At 36.4% G+C, this 22,096-nt stretch overlaps 1 protein-coding gene across 1 annotated transcript; it reads right to left on the bottom strand.

The window, feature by feature from the left end:
- Window positions 1–56: 56 nt before the first annotated feature.
- Window positions 57–10,221, bottom strand: LOC131298117 (protease Do-like 9). The gene is made up of 9 exons (XM_058323424.1): window positions 9,561–10,221; window positions 6,889–7,088; window positions 6,620–6,800; window positions 4,793–4,984; window positions 2,866–3,098; window positions 1,364–1,465; window positions 1,214–1,264; window positions 1,025–1,129; window positions 57–605 (listed from the first exon to the last, which is right to left on the bottom strand). Exons 1-9 carry the CDS (start codon window positions 10,108–10,110, stop codon window positions 507–509), a joined length of 1,713 nt encoding a protein of 570 aa, XP_058179407.1. The 5' UTR covers window positions 10,111–10,221; the 3' UTR covers window positions 57–506.
- Window positions 10,222–22,096: the final 11,875 nt, after the last annotated feature.

The following is a 22,096-nucleotide window of genomic DNA, read 5'->3' as shown; positions in this document are numbered from 1 at the left end:
TTGCCCCTGCCTTCCTCTTTTCCATTTCGCACTTTCAGATAAACATGACATGCGACTTGGCAATGGAAATTCCATAGATTCCTAGAATATTGCAGTTTAAGAATTATTAAGCATTGGTAAGCTACCGAGACACAAGTCCAAAAATCTCGCCTCCAAAGAGCCAAAAAAAAAAAAAAGCGAGCAAAGAAAATCAGAAAGCAAATGCCCCAAGTTGAAGAATACAATAGCTATATATCCTCCACCCTTTCCGATGCTCCTCTCAATAATAATTGTAGAGGTACTTCCCACTCCCAACACCTCGTTGCTAGACAATATCTCCATAAATCTACCAACAAAATTGTTAGCTGACGTGCACTCCTCAGCCCTAACCTGTCTTGAAATTTTATAGAATTTGGAATGACTAGTATACCCTCTATATGAGCTTCAATATATAATAAAATCAAAACCGGTGCAGTTGGGAGGCTGAGGTAGAAGGTTATAACGTACGCCCACATGACCACCTGGTCTCACGATTTGAGATCATCTGATGTGGCAGAAGGTATACAATGTGTGGTGAGGATGTCTAGTGTTGCTGCTTTGGCTGCCTTTGTTCGAAGGACCACTATCTGCAAACAAATACGTACAAGGATAAAGCAAGGCAAGGCAATCAAGAACAAGAATCAAAATTTTGTATAGGTAAATTGTTTTGATCAACTAAAAACCAAACAAGTTTCGAAAACATTTCCGATACGTATTTGAGAATGCGAGAAATGGCAAGTGGATTAGAAACTCTACAGAATAGTCAATATTGAATTATGATAATATGTGTTGAAACAGCTCAATCATTCATACGGGTTCCTGGTGCTTCGGTGCATTGCGATTGAAACATTGGATATTGGGATTTTCATGAATGAAGTTTCATTTCAGTTTTATAGGAAACAGAAAACATTTGCCTGCTTTGATTTGATGGAACAGAATTGGAATATGGTTCCTTGATCAAGACACGATCTAATGCACGTGTGAACAAAAAGTGAGGTTGAGGTACCTGTTGGTATTCCAAATCAAATTTCAAAAACTCATCGTCACAGCTCTCCACCATGCTAGCCAAACTCTTCAGATTCTTCACAGGCTTACCATTAAAAGCAAGAACCTACAACATATGCATAATAAAAATAGATTTAGAATCATTCCTAGCATCATGTAAATATTTTCTGCATCCATTAGAAATTCCAACCTGGGTGTTGACAATCTCCTCATATCCAATATTGATGTCCGCAACAAGAACCTTTTTAAATTGGACAAGAACAAATGTCAATACTAATGTGTACACCCCCTTGGGTAATAACATCAGAGATACATAAGCGTAAGAAGCAAGATGAAAAACCTGAGATATCACAACAAGCTGTTCATCTGGTGATTGGGGCATTTCATGCAAGAGTTTGTCCAACAGCTTGACTGGAGCTTCATATTCATATTCTTTACCATACTGACAACAAGATGCAAACCAAGTGGAGACAATACTTTACATTAATAAAACTTCAAAACTAAACAGGAAAAAAAAAAGCTGTTTGTATTTCCTGTGCAACGGAAGGGTAATCAGATAGATTTCTCCCAATGCTCAAGCAAGTTTATATTACTTTTTAAAATAAGATTAAAAAATTTGAATGCAGCGGGAACCAAACATTGGCACAAATACGCAGCGTAGTATCAAAGCTTTAATGCATTTTATGGCATGTTAGTATGTTACTACTTTGATGACCTCTGATATTTTGATATATCGAACATCATCTCAGAAACTTCTTTGCTCCCCTAATGTTTTTAGGTTGACATCCACAATACCCAAAGGCACATCCCAGCTACTTTATATATTTATTTATATATAATAATAATGTATATGGAAATACATCATCAGTGAAAATATAAAATAATTTCCAACACAAAAGGAAATCTAATGACTCCGGTATTTGGTAGTGAATAGATTAGGAGAGAACTAAAGTTCTAGCAGATTCCTAACATTCACATTTGGAAAGTTTACCACTAGGAGGTCTAAAGTTGTTTGTTGCCGATCAATTAAAAAAGAACACCAATGGGTACTAAAGTCCGTCATTGTGCAACAGCAAAGGCAATCCTAAACACTGTTAGGAGAAAAATTCGATCTGCAATGAAGTTTTAGAGTTGAACTTGGATTCCTAACTCAAAAGGTTTTGAAATTTTAATAAAGAAAGTAAATGTGTGCACATCGTGTTGCAAAAAATTTAAGCGGTAAGCCCATCACCAAATTACATCCTCTATTTTGTGAAATGATAAACCAGCCCATCATACCATGTGGTCTCGGTCATATCAACGCGACAACTGAAGTGGCTATTAGTTCCGTATTCCTAGACCTCTCCAGGGGAAATCTTATGCACATTAGACAAAGCTATATCCTCTTTTGGGAATCATAAATACTGAAAAGTACAAAACGCTCATCGTTTTCAAATTTTTTCCTTTGAAAAAAATTCCTATTTTTTGAAAACATCCTAGTGTTCCATAAAAAGTTGGTTGTTCCTATAATATTTTCCAAAAACAGTTCTCGGAAATAGTTCACTGAACATGAAAACATGAGTAGAAAGGAAATAACACCAAAGAGACCATTGTTTTAACTTGTCCTGCATTCGTTAGATCTCACCAAGATACAGCATAAGCTCAAAAAAAAAAACGTAAATGCAGATAATAAATGTGAATCTTGTGGCTGAAAAAATAAGATACATGGAATTTAACAGGAATTAATCCTTGCCACCATGTCATGCCCATACGTCAGATAAGCCCAGCTAAGCTTTGCTCAGGCTTGGCTTCTTTACTAAATAAGCTTATTGTCTAAACACAATTTAAAAGTCCAATGGTTACCTCAGAACGCAGATATGGAACAGATACAGTCGTAAAAACAAGTCCAGCAACAATGTAATAAGAGGGAGGTCTGCCCTTGTTGTGCGCTGGAATGAGCCTTTTGTGACTCTTTAATTTGACTTTAAATCTGAGAGTTTCAGAACTGCGAAGAACTTTAATCGCCGCAACATCTCCGGTATACTTTTGTGATACAAGATAACTAAACCCTATGCGCTCACCATGTCTAAAAGGAACTGAAAAAACAAAAGAAAGAAAGTTAATCCCAGAGCTCAGAATACACAACGATGGGGCAGAGAATTGTGGTGAATCTGACTATCTCCATTTTCAAGGTTACATATGAGAGAAAAAAGCCAACATAATGGGGCAACGAGAAACTTTTCCTTGTCAAGTAACACAATTGTGAAACACACCAACACACAGTAGATATCAATTCCAAAATTAAGTATAACTCAGCCAACAATTCCAGTCAAAAGGTATACTTTCATTACAACCACTGACACAGCAAAATAACTCCAAAAAAAAAGTGTTGCATCTCATAGAGAAAGCTATAACAATTATGTTACAGTCAACTCAACTCGTTTGAACAAGCCCTTGTCCCACTTAATTTGGCTCGACTAGAACAATTGATTCTAATTGAACTATTGAAGCCATATTCTCGACTAAGTTTGAGGAAATCATGTCATTTCCTGTCATCTCTGTCCATAACATCTAAACACTTTTCACTCATTTTCTTCATTGGTGCCACTTTTTCCTAATGAATTCATTTCCCATTTTATATACTCATGCAACACCCCTTTTCAATCCCAACATTCTCCTATAGCTATACTTATTTTCTCAACTGTTTTTTCTTGATTGCCCAACATTCAGTAACATGTTACCCAGAAATGGAAAGATGGTTTTACATACCATATGCTAGATGCATAATAAGCTTACAGCTTACTCCTAAAGCACAACCTTGAATTGCACTACAATTTTATCTGAAAGGAAGATTATACTAAAGAACGCAGCGAACAACCATGCAATTTTATCTGAACAAACTGCCAAAAACCAATGTTGACAAATTATACAAAAAAAAACTGGTGAAAGACTAGCGTAAAGTTTTACAAAAATTCTACTAAGTGGTTCGTCAATGGACATCTCTAAGTTTTCTTAATTGTCTGTTACAAGGAGTTCATAACAGTGATAACATAATTGCGTATAGAAAATTAGCAATGAAGTCCGCAACCAAATATAATTGTACGAAAGCCAATCTTAGTTGGGAGAACATCAAAATATAGTATGTGTTATCGAGTTACTATAACCCATTTTAGATCCCAAAGTATGATACGAAAATCAAATGTGATATTGGTTTCTTTCCAGGATATAATGAATATGAGATGGTTTTGTAAGAGAAGCACATACTACAATACAATGTTAAACTGTCACCACAAATTAAGAACACCGGTCAATACCTTAGGTGCTAGAAAAGTTACAACAGCTACGAAGTGGAAAATAGAAGATTCAAGTATTAAACAACACGAAATTACCACCAAAGGAATACTAGATTAGGCAGCACCCACCCAACCTAGTTTTATAATCCAAGGCCAATGGAGGAGTAGACTTATAGAAGCAGTTTTAACTTTTAAGTACTGAGCTACGCAATAATGTACAGCAATACGTATCAATTGGAGATTGCAACTCTTGTAAGGCAACACAAAACCTAACCAAGGTTCAAATCACAATCAAGAAGACAATCGCAGTCATGGTAATAGTGACACGCATTTAACAGTAAATGAGAATAGGAAAAGACAAATGAGATTTTCCCCAAGGGCCATCCCAGCGGCATTCGTTACCACAATAGAGAGGCTCACATTTGAGCCTCCTATCCATCCAAAAAATACGACAGTTGAGATCAAGAAGAAAGAATAATCTGTTCATCCACAATTACCTGTTCCATCATTTGCAATATCGACCCCATCAAAGCTGAGTATAATATCTGATGGCTTCAGAACCTCAGATTCCGGAGCAGTGGGATCGATTCTTCTAATACGGACGCCCTTTTGATCAGGTTTCATTCCCATCGCCATACGCATATCAGGATTTTCCATCTTCTGCCACTCAACTCCAAGTATTGGAAATCCTAACACATGAGACTAATTCTTATTTTGGCAAAGGAAAGAGAAGAGAGGGAAGAAGTGTAGGGCAGGGTGGGGTGGGGGAGAGAGATAAGAGCTACTTAAAAAAAATATACTGTGATCACCTCAAATATATAGGTGAAATACACGAAACAGAAACCATATGCCCCTCTACAAACTACAAAATTCAGAAGCAACTGTGAAGCATGCAGAGTGGAAAAAAAAAAATTGGCCAATATCAAGGTATTCTGCTACAGTGCTACTAAACGTGGCTATATTTTGTTCTCAACTACCAGGTATAAAGTTTACCTATAAGATGACAAAAGAAGTTTATTAACCATTATTTCAATTCTGCTCCGTGTTCATAGCTATTCCATCAAAACCCTACTACCAAAATACATCTTCTCGACGAGTTAAACAAACTTAATCAGAAACCTGCATTATGGGAATCCCGCTCCATATAAAAAAGATAAAACAAATGAAAAATCAAGTTCTCCGCGCTTGATAATCTCGACAGTAAACGTAATTAAAAACCAGAAAATAAAAAGAATCAAATTAAGCGCTTCCTTTGCCTGCTCAAAAGTACTAACTGTATTCAAATTTTATGTATAGTCACCAAATTTAATGGTTTCTCCATACACCATTTATCTATCCCAATGAACTTAGAAGATGAAAAAAAAACCCTATTATTACTCTTATAACACATGATTTACGATATGCTGATTGTATACTTACTTTACACATCACAAGCCCTATGGAGAAGCTGAACTCTATAGAACTAGCATTGCTGCTGTCCTGCTCTTACACTTTCTCCCACTTTGTAACTTAACGATCACTTGCTTATGGGATTCAGTTCCACCAATATTCCAAGTTAATACTTATCTTTGATAAATGGATCCTTCGAGAGCTATGCATCAGGTCTCGCAAAGAAAATGCATGCATTCACCCACAAGGAAAGAACAAAGTAGAAAGGAATGTTTTTTCCACTATTAGAAAAGGTGTCAACTACAGGGAGTTTAAAAGAAGAGTTCTCTGTATGCCAATTAGGCTGGTTGAGGTGAGCTACTGATTGCTCCCTGATGTGGATGTGTTGTATAATTGTGATAAAGAATATGCAAATATCATGTGTCTAGGGGGCTTACAAAGCCTATGCCACTATTCAAACATGAGCATACAAGCATATAGGTTGATCCAAAAAAAGAGAGTATAAAAGAGATACAGGTAAGCTGTAAATGTCAGTTACGACTCAATCATATCAGATTTCAACTTGATGATTCTTGACTCAAATCATGATAACTTTAGCATGAAATCATTTGTCTGGGATCATAGGCAAGATAGCAATCCTTCTGTGACCAAGAAAAGCATGAGGATGAAAGTTTGGTCCAATTTTCAGTCAATGAAAATTATGCAAAGTTGTATAATCCACTTAACCTAATATGATCATCGGCATAAGGATTCACACCCATTCTCTTTTGCTGATTTTGCTTTTCGCTATTTATCTCTACAAATTTTTTAAACTACATTTAAACCCTTAAAATCCATGCATAAAAGGTCATCAAGAAGTGACCCATAAACCATTGTATGAATCTAAACAAATCTGACCCTTTCGCAAATAAGTCAAAGTATGGAAATAAACATACCTGTATACGCTCCATTCTTCTCATAATCCTGAATGAAGTGCATGATAACTGGTGTCGGTATGACATAACCAATATTCTCCGCATCTTCATGTTTAAGGGACTGAAAGGCAATACCAACACAATTTCCCTTGTCATTGAAGGCAGGTCCACCAGAATTTCCAGAGTTTATGGCAGCATCTATCTGCACATGAACGGTGTCAAGAGACATAAACATTGGATGGCGGGATATCCATAAATACAATTTTACTGGGAGGAGAAAAGGTCCAAACCTGCAAACCTAGAAGCTCAGTGGACCCATGAACATAAGAAAGAATCTCTATGCGAGAAACAACACCACTTGTCACAGAAATGGTGTCTCCTCCGATTGGGTACCCCACAACTGTCACAGCATCTTGAAGTGCAGGCAACTCCCCAAACTGTACAGGTGACACCCCTTCCCAAAACTCATCACTCTCTACTGTAAGCAAGGCTGCAAATGGCATTCACCACAATTTTATTGAACGAAGTGCCTCATTATTTGCATGGTTAGAAATGATTATCAAGAACATAACTGCAATTGAAGTGAAAGAATTAGACCACCTGACCCTAGTCCTACATTCCAAAATCAATCATCCTTTTGGTTTAGTAACTGAGAGTTTCATTGAAAGAGCAAACAAAAACAAAGAAACAAGGTTCTACAACCAAGATTGGTATAGTTCATGATTAAAGGGGAAGTTCTTCACATGGTTGAGTTGCCAACCGTTGACTCTAACATCAGAGCTGATCTTTGAAAGACTGCAGAGGGAGGTATTTGGATTCCTTGAAAGATCCTGTGATTCCTTTCCTGCCAAATGTAGTAAATAATGGCAGCCCATGCAATTTTCCGTACTACGACAACTAAAATAACAATACCCTTGAAATTCCTAATCAATGGGCGAATAGACAGGGGATGACTAGAGACAGGACTAACCTTTGGGCTTTGGCAAAATATAAACAAGTGGCTGCTCTTAGAAGAGGAAAATATGTGCAAGAGTTTCATCTTCTTGGAGCATAGAGACCCAATAGGAGAAGAGAAAATGCCCCAATTCATAAGCTTTTCCTTAGTTCACAACCCCCCTTTGATGGCCATCCTAATAAGAATGAGATGTCTTGGGATGCAGTTGGGAAACCAGAGAAGGTGGTGCCAATGAACAATGGAAGAGTGACCTCTAATAGAGTCTCGGGTAGCGGCAGCATCATGGCAGTAGGGGAACAAGTCTATTGAAGCTTGTCATTTTTGGAGCAATCAAGCTGGAAAGAGGGGGTTAAGCAAAGGGGAAAAGGCCAGACCCATTGGCCATTATATAAAAAGGAAGAAACTTTTGCATCAATAGAAATCCCAGGGGAATCCACAATTCTTGATCCGAAGTAATCAAATCAAAGAGAATCTTTGTTCTAATTTGGGATTCCACTCCCTGTTAATTTTTTGGGAGTGCCTCTCATTTCCACAAATCTGTCACTGGAGATCGCATGGCCTCATTAACAAGATTGTTGCTAAAAACAATAGATGGGCCAATATATCCCTCTCATAAGAAGGCATGCTCCAACTCCTTAAGTCTATCTTATTTACTTCCTCCGTCCCAATTTTGTAGTCCCTCGTTCCATCCTAAAGGGATAATAAATTGGTTATTTTTCAATTGTTAATATTTTTTTATATGCAATATGGATATTGTTTAATAGATCTCGATTAGTAATATTGAATAAAGTTTTCAAAATCACCTAAAACCTTATAGATTACAAGATATGATCAATTGAAAAGTGGCACGAACTCCTGAAAAGGACTAAAAAATTGGAACAAAGGGAGTATTATTCAAGTCTACTGGACCTTGCACTTCATTTTGCCAAATTATGTTTGCCTTCACATAGAAAAGCTCCTTAAAAAATTTCTACAGATAGGAACAGAAACCTAAAGCGAGTCTAAAGTTGCTTGGAAATGTATCTTTTGCCTAAGAAGGAGGGGGTCTTCAAGTAAGAAGGATCAAAGACAGGAACATAGCTTCTTTTCTTAAATACACATTGTGACGTTGTGTATCTATTTGTTCTAGACATCAATCCCTCTGGGTCAAGTGATGCTACAAATATACCAGTAAAGAAAAATGTTTCAGAACCCTCAAAATACCTACTGATTGCTCTTGGCCTTGGATATAACTTCCGCAGCTTAGAACTACTGCCAGGCATTTTCTGAAGCACCTCAAGGTAATCTTAATGCAGTATCCTATCACCAATGTATACACACATTACATGGTCTCTTCCACATGTACCAAGCCACCATATTAAATACTCGACACCTTGGTAAGGATATATGATATGTATCCAACATTAATAACAGGGCATGCATCCAACAACATGTCTTAATTCAAGTTTATCCGGCAACTACACACAAACTTCAAGTATTCTGAATGGCAACGCCATCTTCAATATCACATTGAAAGTAGATGAAAATTACAAAAACAAAATCAAATCTTTTGTCGTTTGTCTACATGTCCTATATATGAATCTGACATTTCTACTTATACCCCGACACCATCACCAGAGTTAATGAAACAAATATATACATACATACATACGTATAAAGATACATACACAAATATATTCGGTTGCAATTAAGAAAGTTACAATTCACACGAACAGTTTGTATCGCAACAACAAAATGTATAACATCACAAACAAATAAAAACATATGCTTCTAGACATAAATATCCTTCAGTTGGACTCCCGCTTCCAATTCTTGCTCTACGCTGGTGCTCTCAGACTCTCTGTCCTCTTTCTTGTGTGAATGTTTGTAGTTTGGAATGTTTTTGAAGGACGCTGGCGCAAGCGCATTATGTGACTTTAGTTCTAGACACACATTCAGTACAATGATAATGCTAAGTGAACACAAATTTGAAAAACCTAGAAACTAAACAGTACTAATAAATCTCACCTATATCGCATTCCGTCCCAATCGCAAGTACAGTGGCCACGTACTTAGTATCAGACCCACGCTTCTTCAACTTCACCTGCGTATAATGCTCCACCGAGTGCGCATTAGTCAACACCCTCCTCCCACCGATCACAAACCCACTGCTACTCGAGCTATACTGCCTCTTCCTCTGCCACGGCAGCGAGAAATTGGGCTCCGTGTGCGTGCAGAAGACTTTCACCACGGCGTCCATCGACGGCACCGCCCTCGCCATCGCCACCACCGCCCCGTCGGCCGACACCGAATTGTGGGCCCCCCCGGCGGCGGTGCCGTTGTTTAGGGCTTTTTCGGGGTGGTGGTCGGGGAGTTTGCGGGGGCGGCCGCGGCGGCGATTGGCGGCGGGGTTGTTGTTGTTGTCGATGAGCTCGACGTTGGCGACGGAGAAGACGATGGCGTCGTCGTCGATGGCGGGGGAGGAGGAGGAGGTGGTGGGGGTGGTTGTTGGGAAATCTAGGGTTTCGGGGCCTTGGGGTTTGGGCTTTCGGCCTCGTTTGCGCTTGTTGTCTCCCATTATGCTTGAACACTAGAGGGAAGTGTGTAGTGAGAGAAAGCTTTGCGACTTGTGGAGAGAGAGAGAGAGAGGAGTGAAATCTGTGCAGAGAAGTAAAAGCTTGGCAAAAGCAGGGGCAGGGGATGGGAAGATTACGCAGGGAGATGGGGGAAACTCAACGGGAAACGGTGTCGTTTGGAAAATGCTTTCGCCATCACACATCAGCTTTTTAGGGGAACAATAAATCAATTTTAATACAATCACACACAAATATATACAAAAACACTCACCCCGTCACATATATAGGCTTCACACACACTATGAGATGAGTACGGCTGCGTTCTTTGAAACTTGTAAGTTTGAAATTTATTTCAGTATTTTTATTTTTTATAATTTTTTGTTTAGCTTTTTGACATAATTTTAACAATTAATCACTTAATCGTTCATTTCGACGAAACGAATCAAAAAGTATAAAAATATAGACACTTAAGCTCTAAAAAGAAAGTTGTTTGATACTTTTTTTCGTCTTTACTAAACTTTTTTTTTGTCATAAACACCGAAATCGGTCTTGCTATTGTCAGTCCACTGGGCTGATGATAAACACATTAAAAGACAATAAAAACATATATTTTTGCGTACCTTTTACACCTTTTAATATACATTCATGTATTTAGGGAAAATGACGGCCCAAGACATATTTTGATAATTAATACCTGTCAAGGACATGCTAAGAATATTTGTTAATGCTGAAAATGTCATTTGGCGAGTATTAAACGTCATTAGCCGTCATTTTCCCATGTATTTAATATTGTCAGCCCATTAAACTGATTTTAAAATTTTTCTTTTGGCAATTTGCGAGTGGTTGTAGAACTATTAATAATCAGTTGGAAAATTCTAAAAGGGGATGATAAAGTGACGACTATTTAGTTTAACGCAACTGACATTTGTTAGGCCGTATTTTCTTGTAAATTTATAAGTCTCACGCTTATTTTGGTATTTTTTGTTTTTCGTAACTTTTTGTTTAATTTTTCGTCGTAATTTTTGAAGTTAATCGTTCATTTCGACAAGACGAATCAAAAAAGTATAAAAATATAGACAGATGTTGAAAAAATTCAAATAAAACAGCACTTTAAAATTTAAATATATAAGACAGTTGTTTAATATTTTTACGTTTCTATCGAACTTTTTTTTTTTTCTAGGATTTCCGAAACTTCGTTAGCTAGCTGCCAAAAAATTTATGTTTTCCTTAAAGGATGTTTAGGAAAGATTCATTTCAGAATTACTTTCTTGGTCCCTATGTTACTTGTCCTGCATATATATATTTTTTTGATCCGTTACTTGTCCTGCATTGGAATTCAATATTTTAAGGGACATGCAATTAATGCATATCTATAATGTACCCGTATGATCGATCATGTGATACATATAGGGCTGTAAATGAGCAGAGCAGCTCGTCGATTCGGCTCGGTAAGAGCTCGGCTCGGTTCGAAGGATAAATGAGTAAACTCGAGCTTAATTTTGCGGCTCGTTTGATAAACGAGCCGAGCTCGAACCTAGCAGGGCTCGGCTCAAACATGCCAATATATAGGTTCACGAATAGATTCGTCTCGGCTCAAAATATATAGGTTTGGCTCAGCTCGAACATGCCAATATTCCGTTCGACTCGACTCGTTTAGCCAATTTTTCAATATTAAGGCTAAAAAGTTGACGAATTTGAGCTCGAATTCGAGCCGAGCCGGCTTGTTTATTCTAGACTGAATATTAACGAGCTGAGCTCGAGCTTTGTACATGTAACGCCCCGAATTTTGAGTACGTTAAATAAAACATTTTATTGAAATAAAAGTTGAGTCCGGCTCTTTTATTACAACAAAAACATAAAAAGGAGTACTTCTATTACAAACGGAAGGAAACTAAGGCTCCTAACTACAGCTCCGCTTGTTCTTCCATCACAGCTAGCTCCTCGGCTCCGAAGGCTTCCAAGGTGTAAAGTTCACCCTGTTCGTCTATGAAGTCTGACATATTATACCAGTGTCGCCACCAATATAATAGGCCAGGGTCACAAAAAAGGCAACACCGTGAGCCATAAAGCTCAATAGAACTATCCAATCCCTGTAACCCTTAACTTATGAACGTAAGAACATAATAACAACAATTCCACTTAGATCATGCATATAGTCCAAACAAGTATTCAAATCCACAATCCTTACTTGACTAACGTTGTGTTCATTACTTAGACTCATCGTAGACCATGTTTTTACTTCACTCTCCTTTTTACCTAAAAACTCCTTTTTAACTCACCCAACCTCGGTTCCGCCGCGCCGGGTTCCCGAGTATCCTCACAATGGTTCCGCCGCGCCGGGTTCCCATTGGCACACAACCGCATTGGCTCCGTACTGCGGATAACCAAGCACACACCCAATCTCGGTTCCGCCGCGCCGGGTTCCCGAGTATCCTCACAATGGTTCCGCCGCGTCGGGTTCCCATTGGCATACACACACACAACTCACATAATGCACCCAAAACCAGTCATTATGTAGTTTCAAAATATTTCCTCCCTCGGATACACATTTTTATCTTTGTTAACACACCCTAGGTGCCATGTCTCTATTCTCTTGGTTTTCGTGTCACGTTACATGCATAGACTCCGTGGTGTAGGACTTTCCACATAAACGAGCATTTATAAATTTTCAAAAGGAATACAACAATATTATCCAACTCTTGACCACATAACATGCTTGAATCACAATAACAACATCATGCATCTCATACATTCTCATCCAAAGATAACATTATCTACTTTAAACATAATGATCAAAATTACTTTATATTTGGGATGGTAGGTAAAGATAACTACTTTATACTTAGGGTGGACGATAAGAATATTCTACCGGGATGGAAGATAAGGAAATCCTACCGTACTTCTTGGCGGTAGTAGTCGGCTAAGAAGATTTGGTCGACGGTTTTGAATTTCGGCGGCGTAACGGCGTCGGTTTGCTTCGAAAGGAAAAGAGTTGTACTTTCTTTTCCTAGAAACAACTTTCTAACTTAACTAAGCTACTTTAAAAAATCTAACGGTGGTTTTGGGAGGTGGTTTGGTGGTTTCTCTCAAGAACACAAGAAAACTAGAACTTTGAAAGCAAGAACTTTTGAAATTTCTAGAGAGAAGTTGGAGCAATGTTTGAAGGTGTGAGTTTAAGCTTGGAATGAGCTTCTATTTATAGGCAAGGGCTTCCCTCTCTCTCTCTCTAGCCGAATTCCCCTCTCTCTCTTTCTCCCTCACCTTTCTTTCACATGTCAAGGTTTGATTGAAAGGTTGGAAGCTAATTTGGTAGGCTTGCATGGCTACTTTGGTCCTTGGATTTGATCTTTGGAAGATATGTTGCAATGGAGGAGACATTGGTACAAGATTCATGGCTTAAACAATTGAAAGTTGTACAAAGAAGGACAATGGGGTTAAGATTTGGCTAGGAGAAGAAATCACCAAAGATTTTGAAGTACTTTTGGAAGACCAATGTCAAGTACACATCACATCCTTCTTCTTCTTCCTTCTTCTTTCCCTCTCTCTCTCTCCCTCTCCTTCTCTCTCTCTCTCGACCTCTCTCCTCTCTCTCCCTCACGGCTCTCTCTCTCTCCTCTCTCCTCTCTCTCTCTCATGTACTAGCTATATATGTATATATATGTATGTACTAACATGTAAGAACACAAGTAAATAAAAGGGTACTTTGGTACTTTTAAATCTAAAAGGATTTAAGGTCAAGATTTCCCCTTTAAACTAATATAAAGGTACGAGTACTTTAATTAATATAATAATGTACTTTTGTACTCCCGGGAATCTTAACAAAACATTAGTTTAATGGGTTAAGTACTTTGTTTGAAAGATGAGCCTATTACCCAATGGATAATAAAATCCCTAACGGTTATTATCCAAAGGATAATAAGGTACGGGTACTTTAAATACTAAACTAAGTTTTTTTGAAAATGACTATATGTCCTTTTTATTACACATGTGATATATATATATATATGTACTTACCAAATAAAATAAAGAAAAGACTTTTGTCCAATGGGTAAAGATTACCCTAACGATTATTGTCCAAAGGTCCATAGTTACTTGGGTACTTTTATTAAAAAAAATAATCAAAAGTAATTTCAAATATTTATAAATGTCATTTCTTTAAAAGATCAAAGTACTTGTTCAAATATTTCAAAAATCCTTTTAATATAAAGAAATAGATTTCTATTATCCAATGGATAATAGTTCTCCTAACATTTATCGTCCAAAGGTTAAAGAATAAAACTAAAATAAATAAAGAAAATAATTAAACCATTTCTAGTCTAGGGTTCAAAAGGTTCAAGATGGGCAAAACGGTCCATCTACGGTTAGGGATAAGTAACTAGGTGACTTCCTAGTTTGGTTACTCCATCAAGCCAGTTAGAAGCTAACTAGGCTTGCTAAGTAGGGTTTAAAAGTCAAAAAACGATCCTTAAGGGCTAAAGTGAAATTAGGGTTACTAGACGATAATAAGGCGTTCGATTGCTTAAATACAAACCACAAGGAAATCAAATAAGAAAATCAACGAGCAATTAAGAGAAATTAAGAAATTTCAAATAACAACGAGATTTTTGTTGAACGAAAAATCGGAGTTGTTACAGTACATGCTTGTCGAGCCGAGCTTTTCCGGCTCGATTCGAACTCGAGCCAAGCTCGAGCCAGACAAATTCTGATCGAGCCGAGCTTGAACATGCTAATATTCGATTCGACTCAGCTCGTTTACACCCCTAAGTACATATAGGTAACGATTTTGAGACTTCCATACTTGATGCCTAGATTATCCTTGTAAAATCATGATTTACATTAAGAAAAAGGCATTCAGTCCCTGTTCCAAAATGGGATTTAAGTTCTTATTTTTTGAGAAGGCAATTTCGATCTCAAAAATAATGGGTTTACGGAAATCTAAAAATATGCAATAGAAATTTTGTTTGAAAGATCTCGATGAGATCTTTTATATAGTGTAATAAAAATCAAAAAATCATTTTTTATTTATATTATTTTTAAGTTTAAAAATATAAAATAAATATTTATTTTGTAAGAAAGTGTTCTGACCGTAAAAAAATATGCAAAATCCATGTGCTACCAAATCTACATTAAGAAAAAGACATTCAAACCATCAATATTCATGGCCGAAAAAATATGTAAAATCCATGAGCTACCAAATGGTCATTGGATAAGCTTCTTTTTAGTTAAGAAAAAAAAAGAAAGAGATAAGAGGTCAAGGGCACGTACAGTGTTCTATCATGTCAAGTGTCAAGATCAGTTCGATTCTTGAGGGATCATCTCTCGGCTGCTGGCTTAAGCTAATATACATGTACGGAAATTTATGATATCACTCTCCAAATTTATAGTGTCACTTCCAAAGGGAAGTGTGAGCATCGATTTGGAGAGTGACATTATAAATTTGGAGAGTGACATTATTAATGACCATATAAAAATTACTATAAATTTTTTTGATGGCAGGCAACTTAAATCTATGATAATAAAAAAAAGTATAAAATTAAATTTGCGGAAATTTGTTGGACTTAAGTGACAAGTGTGGATGTGCCTGAAGAATTAAATTGATTCTTAACATTTACTTAAGGCCCCGTTCCGTTAAGGAAAATAACTACTTATTTTTTGAATTAAAAATGATGTACTGTAAGAGAATGACATGTATCGTAAAACAAAAAATAAGTACTTAAAAAATAAAAATCTTAGCGGAACGAGGCCGACTTCATATACTAATTAACCACTAACTTGAGTGGTTATTTGTTTATTTAAGTTTGGGTTAATTACTAGTTGCCCCCTTTATCTATACACATTTTTCACTTTACCCCCTCCTACTATAGAACGCTACAATCTACCCCCTTTATCTTCTAATTCCTAACACATAAGGCCTGCCGTTAGTTTTTTTTTTTTGATCCGCTCCTGCCGTTAGTCTGGGATCCAAAAAATTATCAAAGGGGCATGTGCATGTTACATGATTTGTAAAAAATAAAAAAAAATTAAGTGCTTTAATTTTCAATCTGTTTGAATCGGTGCTAAAATCTTACGTCTCTGATTATTTTATCCTAAAGAATCATAATTAATTTTTGGCTCTAGGGTTCTTGTTAGTTAGTATACTCCGTATCATAATATTTGTACCGGTTCAAACAGATTAAAAATTGGAGCACTTAAATTTTTAACCATATTTTTTAATATACTCCGTATAAAGTACTTATGAAAAATTAAGTGCTCCAATTTTCAATCCGTTTGAATCGGTACAAAGATCTTATTTTCATGATCATTTTATTCTAAAGAGTCATAGTTAATTTTTGACTCTAGAGCTCTCGTTAATTAGTCCTAAAAAAGTAGTAGAACCAAATATCTTTTAAAGCTAACTAACGAGAGCTCTAGAGCCAAAAATTAATTATGATCCTTTGGAATAAAATGATCAGAGAAATAAGATCTTTACACCGATTCAAACGGATTGAAAATTAGAGCACTTAATTTTTTTCTTTTTACAGATCATGTGACATGCACATGCCCCTTTGACGATTTTTTGGATTCCAGACTAACGGCAAGAGCGGATTAAAAAAAAAACTAATGGCAGGCCTTATGTGTTAGGAATTGAAAGATAAAGGGGGTAGGTTGCAGCGTTCTATAGTTGGAGGGGGTAAAGTGAAAAATATGTATAGATAAAGGGGCAACAAGTAATTAACCCTTTAAGTTTTTGTGTGGGTCATGGGGGGGGGGGGGGGGGGGTGTGGGGAACCATGTTGGCAAAAGCCTCTAACAACTAATGCCACAGCGTGGAGGCCGGGCGGCTTGCCCATCAACTTATAGTTTGCCCAGAAGCCAACAACCAAGCCCAAACCTACTTAGGTGAAGCAGGAAGGCGTATGAATCGAGCAGGATCGAAGGCGTATGAATCGAGCAGTGGCAACCCTTCTTCTTTGGAGAAGCGATCAAACAACCCTAGCCCTACTTACCTAAACAACCACTGGTATTGGAGGATATACGTAGATGCTCTTGGTAAACTATTGCATGTAGTTGCTACCAATTCTATTCTACTAGAAATAGATTTAAACCATGATTGCCATATGCTGCAAAAGCAATTGGAACTAATGTTGCCTGAGGAGAGGTGCAATTGTAATCCTAAACAATGGTACTCAACCCCCCATTAAGCAATTTTGGCAACAATTTTAATCTTGAATCTACCATGCAATAACTCTCCTCTTTTTTCTCTTCACTTTTTGCCCTTTTTTCTCCACTGGTTTTATCTTTTGGCTTCATCAGGCTACAACATGCTAATAATATCCCAAATCAAGTAGTCGTTACACGGAAATTGACTTGCGTGAACATACTATATCAATGTCAAAATGCAAAATTAATTCTCAATAGGTCTTTGGCCCAACGGCATCACGTGTGCTTAGGTGTCAGGAGAAAGGAGTTCAAAAGTTCAATTCCTCTTTCAAGGTGCTAACCAACTATTCTAACAATAATGACTTTCGCCGATCAAAAAAAATTGCAAAATTGATTAACGATCGAGGTGGCCAAATGGGTTCCTGTTTCGCTTTCTTTTTAAACCTTCTTTTTTAAAAAGAAGGTAATTTCAAGCTCAAATATAATGAAAATGGAAAATAATTTTTTAATTTTTTTTGCACCATTTAAAATATCTCAATGAGATATATCGAATAAGATTCATATTGGTAAAAAAATTATTTGCTTAAATATATAATTTTTGAATTTGAAATTATTTTCCTTTTTTAAAAGTTCCTTTTTTTCCGAAACCAGAACGGGGCCTAGTCTGTTAAATTCTCATTGGATTCTGTTGAGAACTCTCCTAATATATTAAATTATCTCGTTGAGAAAGTGGTACAGACGAGTAGACATATATACAGTATATAATTTTCTTAAGGCAAGTCTGGTGAGTAGATGGTTTAATACAAACAAATATCACCAAAGTAAGGAATTATTGCAAATTTCCCCCCTCTTTTTGTACTATTTTTTTTGAAAGGCCCCTCTTTTTGTACTATTCACAGACAATGAACCTTTCTTTATAATGTTCCTTAATCTTTACTTATGCCATTGGCCTACCCCATTTACAGGCTTCAATCATGCTGCCTACCTAGCCATTTCCTTAGCTTTAGAGCTACCTTTTGATATTAGCCTTGCATTCTGCAGTAATTAGCAAACTCGGCCCCGTCCGCTAAGAGAAATAAGTACTTATTTTTCAAATAAGCAATTATTTTTTGAATTAAAGACAATATATTGTGAGAGAATGACCAGCCTAGTAAAGCGAAAAATAAATATTTAAGAAATAAGAACCTTAGCGGAACGGGGCCTAAAATCATATTGAGCTTTTTATTTCTTACTTAATTTGTCATTGTGTAGGCTATATGTGTGGATTGAATTGGAGACATTGCTTTGTTTAGGTAGCAGATCACAGGAACATAGAAGGTAATCAAACAGATTCTTTATATTTTACCTCTACCATTTTCTCCACAAATTTAATATCCAAAGAGAATACAAATTTAAAAATTATCGGCCCTACTATAATGTAATTACCCTCTCAGAATCTAAAATCCAAGCATAGGCCTAACTTCAAGTTCTCATCCTTGATTGCAAGTACCTGATCTAGCTCCAAGGATAGATCTCAGATTGAATCCGGTCCATTGACAAGCCTACGCAGAATTATTACCGTGAAGCAAATAAGTTTGCCCCTATTTAATGGAGGTCTTAGTGTATATTGTAATCTAATTCTTGTTGAGGCAATCCTGATGGCTCGCCCCTAGTGCATTTGTCTATTGTTTCTAGATCCTTTTCTTTTGCTTAAAGAAAGAAAAAAGACTTAAAAGCATTTCTTTGCCTGTTTGGGTTATGAAAAAGTATCAAATTTCAACCGAAAGTTCCTTCTTTTATCCTCTTGGTGGTCCATAATTCATGTACTAACAAATTTGGGCTGCCATTTTTTCCCCAGATCCATTTTCAAAGCAACAAGATGAAACAATTCCAAAAGCTTTGCAAATGACCAAAACAAGGAGAGAAAGAAGATAGAATGCTTTGCATTCAAGAGTCAACGGGAACTCGCATGCCGTTGCATGCACTCAAGAATCAATGGCTATCCGATTCAAGGAAGGAGGCCAGGCCACCTCCTGGCGGTTTTGCTGCGGGGCTAATTCCCATCCGGCTCTAGAAAGAAACTAGAAAAATCGCAAGTTGAAATAGCATATAGGTGACGACTAAAGAATCTTGTAACTCAAAAGGACCCTATAGCTAGAGAATTATCAGTTCTTTTTGGTCCCCCAATTTTTTGAAAAACAAAACACCACATTGTATTTTGATCTTGTATATATGTTAGCCCTCTAAATATTCTATCAATTAATGTGTAACAAAACATAACCACATTAGTTAGTTCTACTCAGGATCCCTCAATTTGCAATCTCTCTGATACTCTTATTTAAACGACACAGTATTCATGGGTTACTTTTAATTAAAGCACAGCATGGACCCTTCATGTTGTACCCAAAGAGAACTAAGATTTAATACTTAAAATTCAATCTACACCTATATCCATTTCAGAACAAAAGAAATCTAGTAATTAGATACATAAATCATCCATTAAGATTTATCGTGCGCATCATTATCAATTTATGATCCAAAATTAAATATTTTATTTTATTTTGGCTGGCGTATTCCATGATTTTTGGGATTGCATGGCTTCTGAAGGAGGCAATCAAAATTTAAATGGATCTGGACGTAAAAAGTTCCTTTTTAGAACAAAGGAAATTCAATTACCTGAAGAAATCATTAGTGAAGATTTGCCATGGTTATCATTTGAATTTATGAAGAAAAAAAAACCCATCTATTTTAGATAAGTATTTATTTTGGCTTACGAGCGTGTCCCATATTTTTGTCATCTATACGAAGTTTCAGAATAGAATATTGGGATATATGTTTTTTTATCTGTGTTTGTGAAACAAATAATTTGAGGTACACCAAATTAAAAAAAATTCAAGAGTTTATTTGGTGTACCTCAAATTTTTTAACCTAAATAGCAGAGCATCTTGGTTAATTGACTTCCAAAACAATATTTCACCTAATGCGTCTTTCTGATAAATGCATACAATCTAATGGTAATCTTGATTTATTGCTTCATTGAGCTACATCCATGTCTCATTTACACTCCTGGAACTCGTTATAAGTTCCAATTTTGTAGGTATAGGTCGGTGTCAGTGTCCACTACAGGTCACGTTTGGCATTTGTAACTTGCTCAGGGAGAGTATGGTTGAGGCCTGCAGGAGTCTTGTAATGTTCGAATAGTTTAGTTTGGACAATAGTTGGATATGTATAGTTTATTTCTTTTCAGATTTTCGCTATAGATGGTATACAACAGTTGATTTGATATATGTGTGTGTGTGTTTATCGCACCCCGACACGGGCCCCCTTCATTTTTCCCCTTTTACCTCCCCCTCCATATGCTCTCTCTCTCTCTCTCTCTCTCTCTCTCTCTCTCTCTCTCATTTTATTTTTTGTTATAAAATTTTAAATGCTAATAACTTTTTTTTCACTTATTTTTTTAATAGTGCGGAAGCATAATTGGCATAAAAATACTGTCAGAGTCTTAAAATTTTAAAAAGCTTTACAATATAAAGTGACCATAACCCAAACAGGGAGTAATCAATTTTTTATTTTTTTTATTTTCTCTTACCAACATATATATGTATTAGATATTTTTAGAGGTGAAATACCTCTTAGTCATTCTTACCTTATGGATGTGGACACATGTGGCAGCTAAAAACTTCCTACCTTTGATACGTGTAACACTAAGGAAATTGGGATACAAAATCTCAATTTTGCTTTCTAGACAATGTATATTAAAAAGGAAAATTCCAAAATCAGCCCACTGGGCTGACAATATTAATTGTGTGAATGTGTATTAAAGGATGTAAAAAGTGCACAAGAATACGTGTTTTTCTTACCTTTTAGTGTGTTTATCGTCAGCCCATTGGGCTGACAATAACAAGACCGTATTAAAAAATATGGTTACAAAATTAAGTGTTCCAAATTTCAATTCGTTTGAACCGGTGGAAAGATTTTAGTTTTCTGATCATTTTATCCTAAATGGTCATAATTAAATTTTGACTCTAGGGCTCTCGATGATTAACCCTAAGAGATATTTGATTCTACGACTTTCTTAGAGTTAATCAACGAAATCTCTAGAGTCAAAATTTAATTATGACCATTTAGGATAAAATGATCAGACAACTAAAATTTTTTCCAGTTCAAACGGATTGAAATTTGGAACGCTTAATTTTTTAACCTCTTTAGACAGTTTAAACTACGGAAAAAATATAATTTTTCCGTTTTACATTATTTCACTATCAATATTAGGCTCGTTTGATAAGTTTCGTTGAGTAGATTTCAAAATATAAAATTTATTTTTAAAAAATATGTGAAAAAAAAGTTATTAGCATTTAAAAATTTATAACAAAAAAATAAAATAAGAGAGAGAGAGACAGCGGGGATAGAGAGAGAGAGAGAGCACGTGGGGTGGGGTAAAAGGGCGAAGGAGGGGTCGTGTCGGGGGGCCTGACAGGGGAGTTGTGGGCGATTAGTAAAACGCGTGGCTATTTAACCTTGTTTTGGGTTATCGTTAGGAGACGTTGTACGGTTTCGGTCACTTGTCAAGTTGGGATAGGCTGATATTTTGAAAGATGCGACTAAAGTATTTGTTTACGATTGCCATCAACGAAATCAAAGAATTTGCAAGCCTAGAAGTATTGAGTAAAAAGTGATTTCTATTTTCTAACGATTTTAAGAAATTATAGCAAGATAAGAGATAATTGAACACGTACATAATTGCATGTAAAATATGCTTTCATTCTGTGCATCACACAGCTCCAGTAATTATGAGATGATTATAGAGCTAATATTGGTTTTTCCAATGAGATTGACTATTCAAATTTCACGGAGACCAAATATTCTAAA

The sequence above is a fragment of the Rhododendron vialii genome, chromosome 8a (genome assembly GCF_030253575.1).
Source record: "Rhododendron vialii isolate Sample 1 chromosome 8a, ASM3025357v1".
NCBI lineage: Eukaryota > Viridiplantae > Streptophyta > Magnoliopsida > Ericales > Ericaceae > Rhododendron > Rhododendron vialii.
The sequence above is the reverse complement of the archived record's forward strand: the minus strand, read 5'-3'. Positions and strand labels throughout refer to the sequence as shown.

Bases quoted from the DNA above. Each gene is read 5' to 3' on its own strand.
- LOC131298117 (XM_058323424.1), bottom strand. From the start codon at position 10,110: ATGGGAGACAACAAGCGCAAACGAGGCCGAAAGCCCAAACCCCAAGGC. The intron at 7,089-9,560 runs GTGAGATTTATT...TGCCATTTGCAG, and splicing joins TGGGACGGAATGCGATATAG to CCTTGCTTACAGTAGAGAGT. The intron at 1,265-1,363 runs GTTTTTCATCTT...CAATTTAAAAAG, and splicing joins AGCTTGTTGTGATATCTCAG to GTTCTTGTTGCGGACATCAA.